This window comes from Stegastes partitus, unplaced genomic scaffold (genome assembly GCF_000690725.1).
Source record: "Stegastes partitus isolate 25-593 unplaced genomic scaffold, Stegastes_partitus-1.0.2 Scaffold753, whole genome shotgun sequence".
NCBI lineage: Eukaryota > Metazoa > Chordata > Actinopteri > Pomacentridae > Stegastes > Stegastes partitus.
Window position 1 is genome coordinate 221,757 of NW_007578484.1, and position 12,801 is coordinate 234,557.

General features: G+C 44.4%; 1 protein-coding gene across 1 annotated transcript in view; it reads left to right on the forward strand.

The window, feature by feature from the left end:
• LOC103364511 (uncharacterized) overlaps window positions 1-12,801 on the forward strand; it is a 35,310-nt gene that overhangs the window by 4,796 nt on the left and 17,713 nt on the right. Inside the window, exons 2-10 of the mRNA XM_008291655.1 lie at window positions 5,909-6,108; window positions 8,427-8,526; window positions 8,847-9,031; window positions 10,032-10,177; window positions 10,447-10,566; window positions 10,750-10,832; window positions 10,918-11,014; window positions 11,191-11,271; window positions 12,727-12,800. Of these exons, the coding sequence (XP_008289877.1) occupies window positions 5,922-6,108; window positions 8,427-8,526; window positions 8,847-9,031; window positions 10,032-10,177; window positions 10,447-10,566; window positions 10,750-10,832; window positions 10,918-11,014; window positions 11,191-11,271; window positions 12,727-12,800 (1,073 nt within the window). The 5' untranslated portion in view covers window positions 5,909-5,921. The remainder of the gene's footprint in view (window positions 1-5,908; window positions 6,109-8,426; window positions 8,527-8,846; window positions 9,032-10,031; window positions 10,178-10,446; window positions 10,567-10,749; window positions 10,833-10,917; window positions 11,015-11,190; window positions 11,272-12,726; window position 12,801) is intronic.

The following is a 12,801-nucleotide window of genomic DNA, read 5'->3' on the forward strand; positions in this document are numbered from 1 at the left end:
GATGCTGTGGGGAGGTCACACCAAACCTCATGCGGACGCTCAGGAGGACTCCTGGAGGAAGATCTTGAGCTTTCTGCAGCAGCATCTGTACTGCCGCCACAAGGCCAAGCTGTGAACGATCACATGACCACAGACCGCCGCTGTTAAACACGAAACACATGCTTCAATTGTCATTGCCAATTTATTGTTTTGTTTGGGTGAGCATAGACTCTTCGTTTTCAGCCTGAAGTCCACAATGAGTTTGCCACAAATCTAACATGTGGGAAAATGTGACATTGCCATTGTTTGCTTCAACCTCAAGTCTTTGTAATTGCAGTACTGCTTGTGTTTGGCCAACATTTTATAACAAAGTGTAATGTGATAAATTTCTGAGCATAAACTCACCAATTTACTATGTAAACCTGAGTATTCCCTGAGATTATAAAATCATATGTTTTCCAAAAAAAAAAATCTAATTTTTAACTTTAATTCAAACCTTGCAAAGTAAACCAATGTGGCTGTGATTCATTCTCACAAATTGCTGACGTTCACTTCAAAATAAATCTAATTTTTTTCCAGCAGTAATGACCAGTGTTGTGCTCTCTTTTATGAACTACAGATGTTTTTCCTATAAATATACCACTTTAATCTCAGAGAATATCAAAGATTTTTTCTCAGCCTGGTGTCTCCCGAACCCTGGAGATCCTAAAGAGGAGGTTTTGGTGGCCCTCCATGGATCAGGATACCAGAGACTTTGTGGCTGCCTGTCCCACCTGCGCCTACAATAATACACCCAGTTGACCTAGTTCTGGCCTCCTGCATCCCCTGCCGATTCCCCGATGTCCATGGTCTCACGTAGCGGTGGACTTTGTCTCCGGTTTCCGTCCCTCCAATGGTAACACCACTATACTCACTGTTGTGGACCGTTTTTCTAAGGTTGCGCATTTCATTGCACTTCCGAAGCTGCCCTCTGCTCGAGAAACTGCTGATCACCTTGTCTCCAAAATGTTCTGGCTGCATGGGATTCCGGTGGATCTTGTGTCCGATTGGGGTCCTCAGTTTATCTCTGAGTTTTGGAAAGCCTTCTGTTCGGTCCTCGGGACCTCTGTTAGTCTAACCTCTGGGTTTCATCTACAGACAAACGGGTAAATGGAGTGGACCAATCAAGCCTTGGAGACATTCCTGTACTGTGTGGCAACGGAGAATCTCTCCGCCTGGAGTACGCAGCTCCACACATCCACTCTGTCCACCTTACCCTCCTCACTTCGGACTCTCGGCTAAGTTCTCCTCATCTCTGTCGGGTCCTGGTTTGCTAACGTGTGTTATCTAGGTCTGGTTTTTGTATAGTCCCCCTAGCTCAGTCCTGCTTCATGAATGTATGATCTCATTCCTGACTGCATTAACACTCAGTCTGGGTTTATCTGTCACACTAAGGTTACTGTATTAAGTATCAACTGTGTGTATTTTCCTCGTAGTGTTTTCTGTCGCGTAACCACCAGTTTTTGTGTGGCATTGTCACCTTTGTTTGCTGTGGAAGTTTCTGCTTTTCTGCTAGTCGTCGTTTGTTTTGCTTCCTGCTTGATGTTCAACCCCGTATTGCTTCCTGTAAATTCTATTTTTGTAATAACCTTTTTATTGTGAAACGCTTTGATTTCTCGAGACATTTGTCTGTGCCTGAGTATCTGAGCCTGATCTGTGACAACAATGAAGGTTCTAAACTGGTCTCCCCAAAGTCCTGACTTAAACCATCAAGAACCTGTGGACTGATGAAAAACAAATCAGAAAGACAACAAACTGAGTTGAACTGCACTGATTCTGTCCAGAGAAGTCAAAGATAAACCCGAAGCTGGTGCATGGAAACCAAAACAACAAACTGAGGTAAAAATTGACCAAACATCAGCACTACTGTGTGTATATTTGTGATCCAGCAGATTGTGTCTGACTGGTCTCCCCAAAGTCCTTTAATTGCCGTTACTGCACAGGTGGAGCAGAGTGAACCGACGCAGACCAAAAACAAAATCTCCAGTCCGTGTACTCGCCCTTAGTGGATGTTTATTCGATGATATGCAAGAAACTAAATGAAAGAAATGTCCTTGCATTCTTTCCATATTTTTAGTAGAGGACCTCATAAACAGTGGCCTTCTTGTCCCCTGAACCAGTAACAATGTACTTGTCATCCACAGATATGTCACAGCTTCGCACCGAGGAGGATTCTTTAGACTGGAATATGCTGGCTCCATAGGGCCTTCTCCATGCATTCAGTAAGTTGTCCTTTCCTGTGCTCACAAACCATTTACCACAGCAGGCAAACTGCTGAGAGAGTACACAGCTGTTATGTCGATGAAGCTGGTATTTGTCAGGCTTGATGAATTTGGTATCTGTGCTGGTCTGATGCTGGTCTGGTGAGAACTGTTGGCTCTCCCCCTCTACATATACACCCTGTGTCCAATTACCTCCACGATGTGTCCAAACAACCCATTTTAAATTACCTACCAACAACAAACATAAATGGCTCCTACAATGAGCATTTCTGTGTGTATATTTGTGATCCAGCAGATTGTGTCATATTTCCAGAAGACCTTTAATAAATCTATGAAAGAATTAAAATGCATGATTGTCTTTTGTGACAAAGATTCATGTTTCAATGATTCCATCATAGAAAATTCAGAGTTATTGGAGTCACTGGAAACTCAAGACTGCCGTGATAAACGTGATCTTTAGATGGAATAAACTTTTGTTTCACTCACACAGAACGCATGTAAANGAACTAGTAAAGTCACCGTAGAGCGAGGTAAGAAACAGCGGAGCCAACGTTTGTCAGCCTTCTAACGTTATTTGGCTAGCTCTTAATATCCATTAGCTATGATTAAAATCCTGACAAAACACGGGTTTTTTCTAATATCATCTTTTCCCGGGATCAGGGAAGGCTGTCAGCTGGCCTGGCTGCCGCTACCTGACACGCACGCCGCGGCGGCTCGCCATTGAACAGGAAGTGGCTCGCAACTAGGCCGCACGTGCTCCGATCTGCCCGAAACTCGACACGCCGGATTGGAGTCCCGTCCGGAGCACGTTTGCGCGAAGGCCGACCATCGCACAGCGAATCTGAACTGGTTAACAGGTAAAGCGTAATGTTTCACATAAGGTTCAAGACTTTATTCTAGTCATAATATCATTAAAAAGGGCGATTCCACTGGGTTTTTTTCTGCACACATTAAACCAGGTCTGAATAAAAAAAACACATCATGCAGAGCAGTTAAACCTAACCTGTAAGAAAACACCTAAAAAACCCAAACCTTAACATGTAAACTCAGGGACAGTTTAAACCACCAGTTTCAGATTACAATTAAACCTTTCTACTGTGTGCAAAAATAGAGAAAATGTGAATTTGCTGTTGTTTTGGGTTTTTTTTTTGCATTTAGAACACGTTCAACCAGATCTAAATAATAAAAAAAACTACTGTACTTAGACTTGAGTGTTCAGTTTTTGGTTTTTGTTTGTTTTCAAACACACAGCCAGACCCCTTTGTTGTTGTTGTTGTTTTTAACTTTCATCCAGATCTAAACCCACCACATTAAAAGCCTCTAGATGTGGATGAAGTTAGCAGGTTAACTCCAGAGACAGTTTAAAACAGTTTGAGATGAATTAAAGTTTAAAAACAGAAAATCAAACGTTCACAGCTTTTCCTGAATCCAGACCACATTAAACCAGACCTGAACCAGGATGATGGATTTAAAACGCTTCCAACCACAGAACCGCTTCTTGCAGCTGCTTCCATCTGCAGCTCTGAGGCTCTTTCTGACAGACACATGCAGCTGATACCTGGACAGGTGAAAACTCAGCACACAAACAGGTTTAATTGTCATGTGAATGTACTCGAATCAGTCTCTGTATCTAGATGACAACCTAACAAAAGAGACAGTTGAAACCAGAAGTTTACATACACCATATAAAAAGACACAACCTTTTTTTCCCCACAGTCTGACATTAAATGTGACTAAACTTTTCCTGTTTTAGGTCAGTTAGGATTAGCAAAATTATTTCCATAAATACCAGAATAATGAGAGAGAGAATTTTTTAAATAGAGTTTTTGGTTTATTACTTTCTTCAAAGTCAGAAGTTTACATTCACTAAGATGCCTTCAAACTATTTGGGAAAGGCCTGATTATGATGTCATGGCTTTGCAAGGTTTTGATTGGTTAATTGACAACTTTTGAGTTAATTGGAGGCACACCTGTGGATGTAGTTTAAGACACACCTCAAACACACTGCTTCCTTTTGTGACAACATGGGAACATCGTAAGAAACCAGCCAAGATATCAGAAAGAAAACTGTGGACCTCCACCAGTCTGGTCCATCCTTGGGTCCAGTTTCCAGATGCCTGAAGGTTCCACGTTCATCTGTTCAAACAGTTATATCAAGTATAACCACCATGGGAATGTCCAGCCATCATAGGCTCAGGAAGGAGACGGTTCTGTGTCCAGAGATGAAGTGTTCTGGTTGAAATGTGTTTATCAACCCCAAAACAAAAGCTGAAGACCTTGTGAAGATGCTGCTGAAGCTGGTCAGAGAGTCATTATCCACAGTGGAACCAGTCCTGTACCGACATGGCCTGGAAGGCTGCTCAGAGAGGAAGAAGACATCACTCCAGAAGAGACATAAAAAAGCCAGATTACAGTTTGTAGATGCAGACAGGGACAAAGAGCTTCATCAGTGGAGACATGTCCTGTGGTCTGATGGAACTAAACCTGAACTGTTTGGCCTTAATGACCATCGGTACATCTGGAGGAGAAAGGAGGAAGCTGGAAGCCTGAGAACACCATCCCAGCTGTGGAGCACGGGGGTGGCAGCATCATGGGGGGTGTTTAGCTGCAGGAGGGACTGGTGCACTTCACTAAATAGATGGCATCATGAGGAAAGAACATTGTTTGGAAATATTGAAGCAACATCTCAAGACATCAGCAGGAAGTTAAAGCTTGGGCGCTAATGGGTCTTCAGATGGACAATGACCCTCAGCATACCGCCAGATTGCTTACAGAGAGGCTTCAGGACAACAAAGTCAGTGTTGTGGAGTGGCCATCACAAAGCCCTGATCTCAATCCTGTACAAAATTTGTGGGTAGAGCTGAAAAGGCGTGTGGCGCAAGGCGGCCAACAAACCTGACTCAGTTCCACCAGTTCTGTCAGGAGGAATGGGCCAGAATTCATCAAGCTATTGTGAGAAGCTTGTGGAAGGGAACCCAAAACATTTGACCCAAGTCATACAGTTTAAAGGCAGCGCTACCAAATACTAAGGAAATGTATGGAAACTGTAGAAAGTATTTTTAAAAATCCTCTAAAAACTTCTCTCTCTCATTATTCTGGCATTAAGCAAATAAAAATAGTTTTGGTAATCCTAACTGACCTAAAACAGAAAAAGGTTACACATTTAATGTCAGAAAAAGGTTGTGTCTTTTTATACAGTGTATGTAAACTTCTGGTTTAAACTGTAGATTTAAACCGTCTCTTTTGTTAGCCTGGTCCAGATCTGACAGGTCTAAGTGTGGTGGTTTACATCTATTCTGCAGAAAAATCATGTATTTTGTTTTATCTGTATTGAGATCTAATTTATCCTTATTGAGAGCAACTTGTAACTTTACCTTGTTACTGCATTTACACCTGGAACAAAGGTTTTGACAGCTGTGAAACGGACTTTTTAACTAATCTAAGTATTAAAGCCTGATATTTGATCAAACCCACTTTATTGTGTGTCTCCTTTAAGAATTTGGCAAAAAGAAAGTGTTCTGTAAAACACATTCTGTAAAATACAACAAAAATGTGTGTTCTTTGGTCCGACCATGAAACCATTTTTGAATGTTTGGCGGTAAGTCACTGACAGAATAACATTTTTAATCCATGTTGATGCAGCCTGTCGTGTTTTTATTTCTCCACAGATTTTTATCGGTCATGTCTCAGACTCCGATTCTCTCTGTCCTCCCCACTCGGACTCTGGTTGACGAGAAGTTCAAGGTTTTGGTGGAGAATCTGCCTCCAGCATGTCCGGTAACTGTTCGCTCCCTCCACCATTCTGAGGACAATCACGACTGGGAGGCCTTCGGGTTCTACGTCAGCGACCATGGAGGAACCGTCAACGGTGGGGTTTGGTCCTCTTTCACAAAACTGAGAAACAAATACAGCCGGTCCTTTGTTTGGGTGTTTTAACAATTAGCTTTTTGATCCTGAAATGCAGGGAAGGAACCTGAGCTGGTGCGGAAGATGGAGCAATACCGGCTTGATATAGTCGGGCTCACCTCCACGCACAGCAAGGGTTCCAGAACCCAACGTCTGGAGAGGGGTTAGACGCTCTCCTTTTCTGGAGTTGCTCAGGGTAAGAGGCACCAGGCGGGTGTGGGGTTACTCACAAGCCCCTGGCTGAGCGCTGCTCTGTTGGAGTTCTCCTGGGAGAATAAGAGGGTTGCCTCTCTGTGACTGCATGTTGCAGAGGGGAAAACTCTGACTGTTGTTTATGCGTATGCATGAAACAGCAGTTCAGAGTATCTGGCCTTCTTGGAGTCTCTGGGGGGTGTTCTGGAAGGGGTGCCGCCTGGGGATTCCATAGTTCTAGGGGACGTCAATGCTCACGTGGGCAGTGACGAAGAAACCTGGAGGGGAGGGATTGGGGAGGAACGGCCTGCCCGATCTGAACACGAGTGGAGTTTTGTTATTGGACTTCTGTGCTAGTCATAGACTGGCCATAACAAAGACCATACGGTAACAAACACCATACATATACGGTTTTTCATAAGTGTACCTGGTACCAGAGTACCTTAGGCCTTGATGATGGACTTTGTAGTTGTGTCATCAGACCGGTTGCCGTATGTCTCGCACTCTTGGGTGACAAGAGGAGCAGAGCTGTCAACTGATCACCACCTGTGGTGAGTTGGATCCGATGGCAGGGAAGGCTGCTGTACAGACCTGGTAAACCCAAACGGACAGTGAGGGTGAACTGGGAACATCTGGTGGAGGCCTCTGTCCGGGGGGTATCCAATTGCCACCTCCGGAAGAGGTTGTCTTGCATCCTGGGGGAGGTTGGGGACATGAAGTCGGAGTGGACCAGGTTCAAAGCCTTCATTGCAGAAGTGGCTGTTAGGAGCTGCGGGCAGAAGGTAACTGGTGCCTGTCGTGGCGGCAACCCCAGAACCTGCTGGTGGACACGGGCAGTGAGGGAATCTATCAGGCTGAAGAAGGAGACTTTCTGGGCCTGGTTGGCTTGGGAGTCTCTAGAAGCAGCCACACTCGGGTGTGGGAGGAGTTCTGGGAGGCCTTGGAGAAGGGCTTTCGGTTGGCCTCGAGGAAGTTCTGGCAAACGGTTCGGTGCCTCAGGAAGGGGAGGCAGGGCTTTGCCCAGGCTGCGTACAATCGGAGGGGAGAACTGCAGACCCAGACTGGGGACATTGTCGGGTGGTGGAAGGAGCACTTCGAGGAACTCCTGAACCCGGTAAACATGTCCTCTGCTGAGTGGGCAAAGCCTGAAGTCTTGGGAGCTCTTTGTCTATATCCGTGGTAGAGGTCGCAGAGGTAGTTAAGAAGCTCCTTGGTGGCAAAATGCCAGGTGTGGACGAGATTCTCCCTGAGATGCTAAAGGCTCTGGACATTGTTGGACTGTCATGACTGACACGTCTCTTCAGTGTTGTGTGAGCATCGGGTACAGTGCCTGTGAAGTGGCAGACCGGGGTGGTGGTTCCCATTTTCAAGAAGGGGGACTGGATGGTGTGTGCCAACTACCGGAGTATCACACTTCTCAGCCTCCCTGGGAACGCTTACTCTTGGGTGCTGGACGGGAGGCCCCAGCCGAATGCGGATTCCGTCTTGGTCATGGAACAGTGGACCAGCTCTTTGAACCAGAACCCGCTGGAGGAATAATATTTCTCGGCTGGCCTGGGAACGCCTTGAGCTCCCCCAGGGGGAGCTGGAAATTGTTGCCGGGGGGAAAGTACGTCTCTGGAATGACCTGCTCCGCCTGCGACCTCCACGACCCGACCCCGGATAAGCAGAAGATAGATAGGTGGATGCTTAAATGCATCACTCAATGATCCAAGCTAAGGCTAGAGTGCCTCCACTGTTTATAACATGGAATCCGTGCAGCAGGCTGTTCGTTATGTAGCGGCTAAAAAGTCCAATATTTCCCATTATTAGCTGGTGGAGACCAAACATGAAGCTAAAGCAAAAAAAATATTGGACTGCTATTCATAACGTAGATTGATTGGGAAAGTGCTTATTTTCTTTATTTAGTGCAACAAAGTGAAGATTCTGAACATATATCAAAGTAAATGTAAATACACTGGAAGCATCAAAGTGAATGACTTTTGCCTCTTTGTTGTTCTGTCCTTGAAATCAACTGTGATGCTTTCTGTGTTTGACTTTGCTGCTAAGTTGCTTGATGGATTTTGTTTTTCCTTGTTGCTCTTGCAGTGTCAAAAGATCTGAGTTTTGGAGGCACATACACTGGACAAGAGCCCATGGGTTTGCTGTGGAGTATGTGCCCTGTCCCAGGCAGCCGCGAAGGCCTCAGGTAATACGTCTTTAGTCTTTTACTCCAGCTCGGCATGGCCACCCTGAAATACATCAACAACTCTATCAAAGTCCAACATTTGAAAAGGGCAAAGATACTGAGTGGCTCAATGAAATCTGAACACAAAGACATTAAATACACATTCCCAAGGATGTCATTATCTCTGATGTACATTCAGAATAAGCCGCCATAAATCTGCTTAGAATTCAGAAATTCCTTGTTTTTATTTTTCTGCTGCCTCACAGTAATCCAGTAGTTTGAAGACTGTTTCTGGCATTTTCGCTGCTGTTAAATGGTCTGCTCTTGGTTTTCCTGGTCAGGTTGAGAAAGAAGAACGTGAGCAGCCCCATGCTGGTCAACATCTCGATCCACAGTGGACACGAGGGCTTCAGGGATCGAGCTCCTCTGGCCTCGGCGCTCATAGAGAGATGGTACATGGCTCCAGGTGTCCAGAGGATCGATATCAGAGAGAAGGGAGTGCAAGGGACTCTGTTGATACCTCCAGGTACTGTTTTTAGCACTAGGGATCCTCTGATTATTTTTTTTCAGGGTCGATGTCTACATCAATTGTTGGTGTTGTAGAAAGGCTGATTCGAAATCTTTCACTATTCTGTCACTTTTATGGCCCACAAAGGCCTCTGTCTTAAATCATTACTAATTATTGTTTTTCAGACACTGTTGTAGGGTATACTGTGGCATCTACTCACTCCCTCCTCCCTATCGAGGGACCACTATGTGGCGAACTATGTAGGGAGCAGCTCGGCAACGTAACATCAGATCAGACCAATTCCAGTGGTGTCGTTCGCATACTTCGGGACTTTCACGGAAGAGTTCAATGAGGAGGAGTCATTGTTGTAGAGGGAGAAGAGCAGTGGGGAGAGGACGCAACCGGCCAGTACTGGTATTCCAAGTGCTGGATGTGAAGCTCCCCAGCCTCACCTGCTGTCTCCAGTCAGTGACACAGCTGGTGATCCACTGGCAGGTGAAGGTGGGCACAGTGAGCTGGGTGAGCTTTTGGTGGAGGATTCCAGGAGCGACGGTGTTGAATGCAGAGCTGAAGTCTATGAACAGGATCCTTGCGTACGGATCTGGGGAGTCAAGGTGATGCAGAATGTAGTGCAGTCCTACATTGACTGCATCATCCACCGACCTGTTTGCCCGATAGGCAAACGGCAGGGGGTCCATCAGGGGGCCTGTGATGTCCTTCAGGTGGCTCAGCACCAGTCTCTCAAAGGTTTTAATGACCACAGACGTCAGGGCGACGGGCCTGTCATTTAATCCTGTGATGGAGGGCTTCTTGGGGACCGGGATGATGGTGGAGTGTTTGAAGCATGAGGGCACCTGATCCTCTTTCTCTGAAAGAGTCGATGCAAGTCCTCCACACAGATCAATAAACCTTGGTTCACTCACAGATTCATTTATTTGTCATTATTTGTCATTTATTGATTTTGTCATGATTAATGCTTGTTAGCATTGAAATAACTTACTGGTTCTCCTTTGGTCAGGTCCAGGACCTTTCCCCGGGATTCTGGACCTTTGGGGAGGTGGAGGGCTAATGGAGTATCGCTCTGCTTTGTTGGCATCCCATGGTTACGCTACAATGTCGCTGGACTACTTGGGCTGCGACCAGCCAGAGTTCAGCTACGCTGAGGTTTCTGTAATTTAATTATCTATAGAATGGAAATGTAGCTTTTAACAGTCGGTGTTTAACTAAGTGTGATTGTTCAGAGCAAATACAACTCAGGATGCAGGCAACGATGATTTCCATTGTCGATTAATATCTCCATGGTTTTGTCCAGTAATCTGTTAGTTTTTTGATTAGTGATTTGTTTAGCTTAGACATAGTGCGTCTTTCAGAACATGCAGATGACCTGTTTTTCTGTTAATACTATTAATTCCCTGGAATGTATCTCTGCACAGACTGCATTTAATATCATCAAGGACCATCCTCAAGTGATTGAAGACAGAGTTGGAGTTTTTGGGATTTCACTTGGTTCGCTTCTGGCCCTCTACTTGGCAACCAAAAGCACTGTTGTCAAGGTAGTGAAGCAAAATACCTTCAAGCTGCTTGTCCTTTAGTCTTTAAAGGTTAATTTATTTTTTAATGCTTGATCAAAGTTATCATGTAAACGTCACAACTCAATCAAGTGTCGGTGACTCAACCGAAAGACGACACGTTTACCATTAAACGGCCAAAATACTTGATTTCTTCTTGGGTTTCAGCCTCGTTGTGCTGTTTGCATCAGCAGCATCATAACTTATCCAAGAGGGAAACATCTGTTCGGGGTCCATGAAGGAACGAGCACGTAAGTACAGTGTTTGTCAGTAACATGAACACACAACATAGAGTTTCACAGTCTGGGTGACATGGACAAACATCTGTGACAACAGACTTTCAGACAAGATATCTCGGGATGAGAACAACCATGAGATTTGGAAAGATATGGGCCTGGCACTTCTTGATAGTGACCCCTCAAGGAAAGTGAACGTAAGTAATGTTTTATATTAGCATTTCATTACAGCCTGTGATCAGTGTCAATGCTTCCACTGCTTTCATTTACAATCAGATACCTGCAGAACCAGTCGGACTCTCGTCAGCCTCAGTGTACTTTATTTTACCGTCTGTAGTATTTTAACATGTTTTAAAGCAGTTCTTTGTGGCAGATGGGAAACTTAAAGTCTCCGGTGTTGTTGGTCAGCGGCTGTGATGATCAGAACTGGCCTTCATTTGAGACAAATGAAGATGTAAGTTCACACACACACACTTATGTCTTGATACGAATTTTATTAACAGTTCTCAATAGCATATTCAACTAAAGGCAAAACGCAATCAAATATTTTTAAAAATAAATGTAGATAAAAAGAGAAAATGGTAGCCTAAACAAACTGAAATTTTACCTAAACATGACAACATTACTTGCCATTTTAGCCTAAATGTTAACCAATATGTTAACCTAACTTACCTAAACAAGTTGGCCTCTGTGGTTACCTTAACAAGATGACGATAATCACTGTGTTGGCCTAAATGACATAATGTTACCAGCAATGCTAACCTAAGAAGATATTGATAGCTGCTGTGTTAGCCTAAACAAGATGATGCTAGTTGCTTGGTTAGCCAAAAGAAGATAGACACAATCGAACCTGTACACGATAGCATTAATTGAAATGTAACCTTAACAAAGTAACATTAACCAACGTTTTAACCTAAACAGGACAACGTTGCTTTTTAGCCTAAACAACATAACATTAGCCAATGTGTTAACCTTAGCAAACAGTAGTCGGTGTGCTAGCCTAAATGATTCAAAGATACCTGCAAAGTTATTGTAAAAAGATGATGTTAATTCCTGTGTTAACCTAAATAAGAGTGTAATCAAGACAATGTTAGCCAAAACTTTAAACTAAACAAGATAACGTTACTCGCTGTTTTAGCCTAAGAAGATGTTAGGCTCACTGTGATAAAATGTCAGCTGCAATGTTAATTAAAACAAGATCTTTTTAGCTACAACACAAACTTAAAGAAGATGACATAATTGTTTTTAGCATAAACAATGTCATTTGCTTTATGCTTTGCGAAATTTCGAAAAAAATATGTCATTAGTTGTTTTAGCCTAAACAACAAGGCCCTGACATAATGGTAATCACTGTGTTTGCCAAACAAGACGTTAGCTACTCATAACAAGACAACATTCGTGTTACATTAGCATAAATAACATACATAGCCTACTTCTGATTTATGGGACATCCATCATTGTCTATACACCGCTTTATCCTCACTAGGGTAGCGGGGGGGCCGGAGCCCAGCCCAGCTGACACAGGGCGAAGGCAGGGAACACCCCGGACAGGTCGCCAGTCCATCGCAGGGCCACACCCAGAGACAGACAACCAAGCACACTCACATTCACACCCATGGACAATTTAGAACTACCAATTAACCTCAACATGTTTTTGGACTTGTGAGAGGAAGCCGGAGAACCCCGAGAGAACCCACGCTGTACGGGGAGAACATGCAAACTCCACGCAGAAAGGTCCCGGTGCCCCCACCAGGACGCGAGGCAACAGTGCTAACCAACTGCGCCACCTTGCAGCCCATTTATGGGACACTTAGTATCAAATTGTTCACCTCTATGTTGACATGTACATCCAGCACCATAGACGTACATTCAGTTTGAGCCTTATTTTCATTTGACCTGTGACCTCCAGATAGCCCGGATGATGCGTGAAGCCGGGAATGAACACCTGCTGAGCAGATTGGAGTATCCTGGTGCCGGACATCTG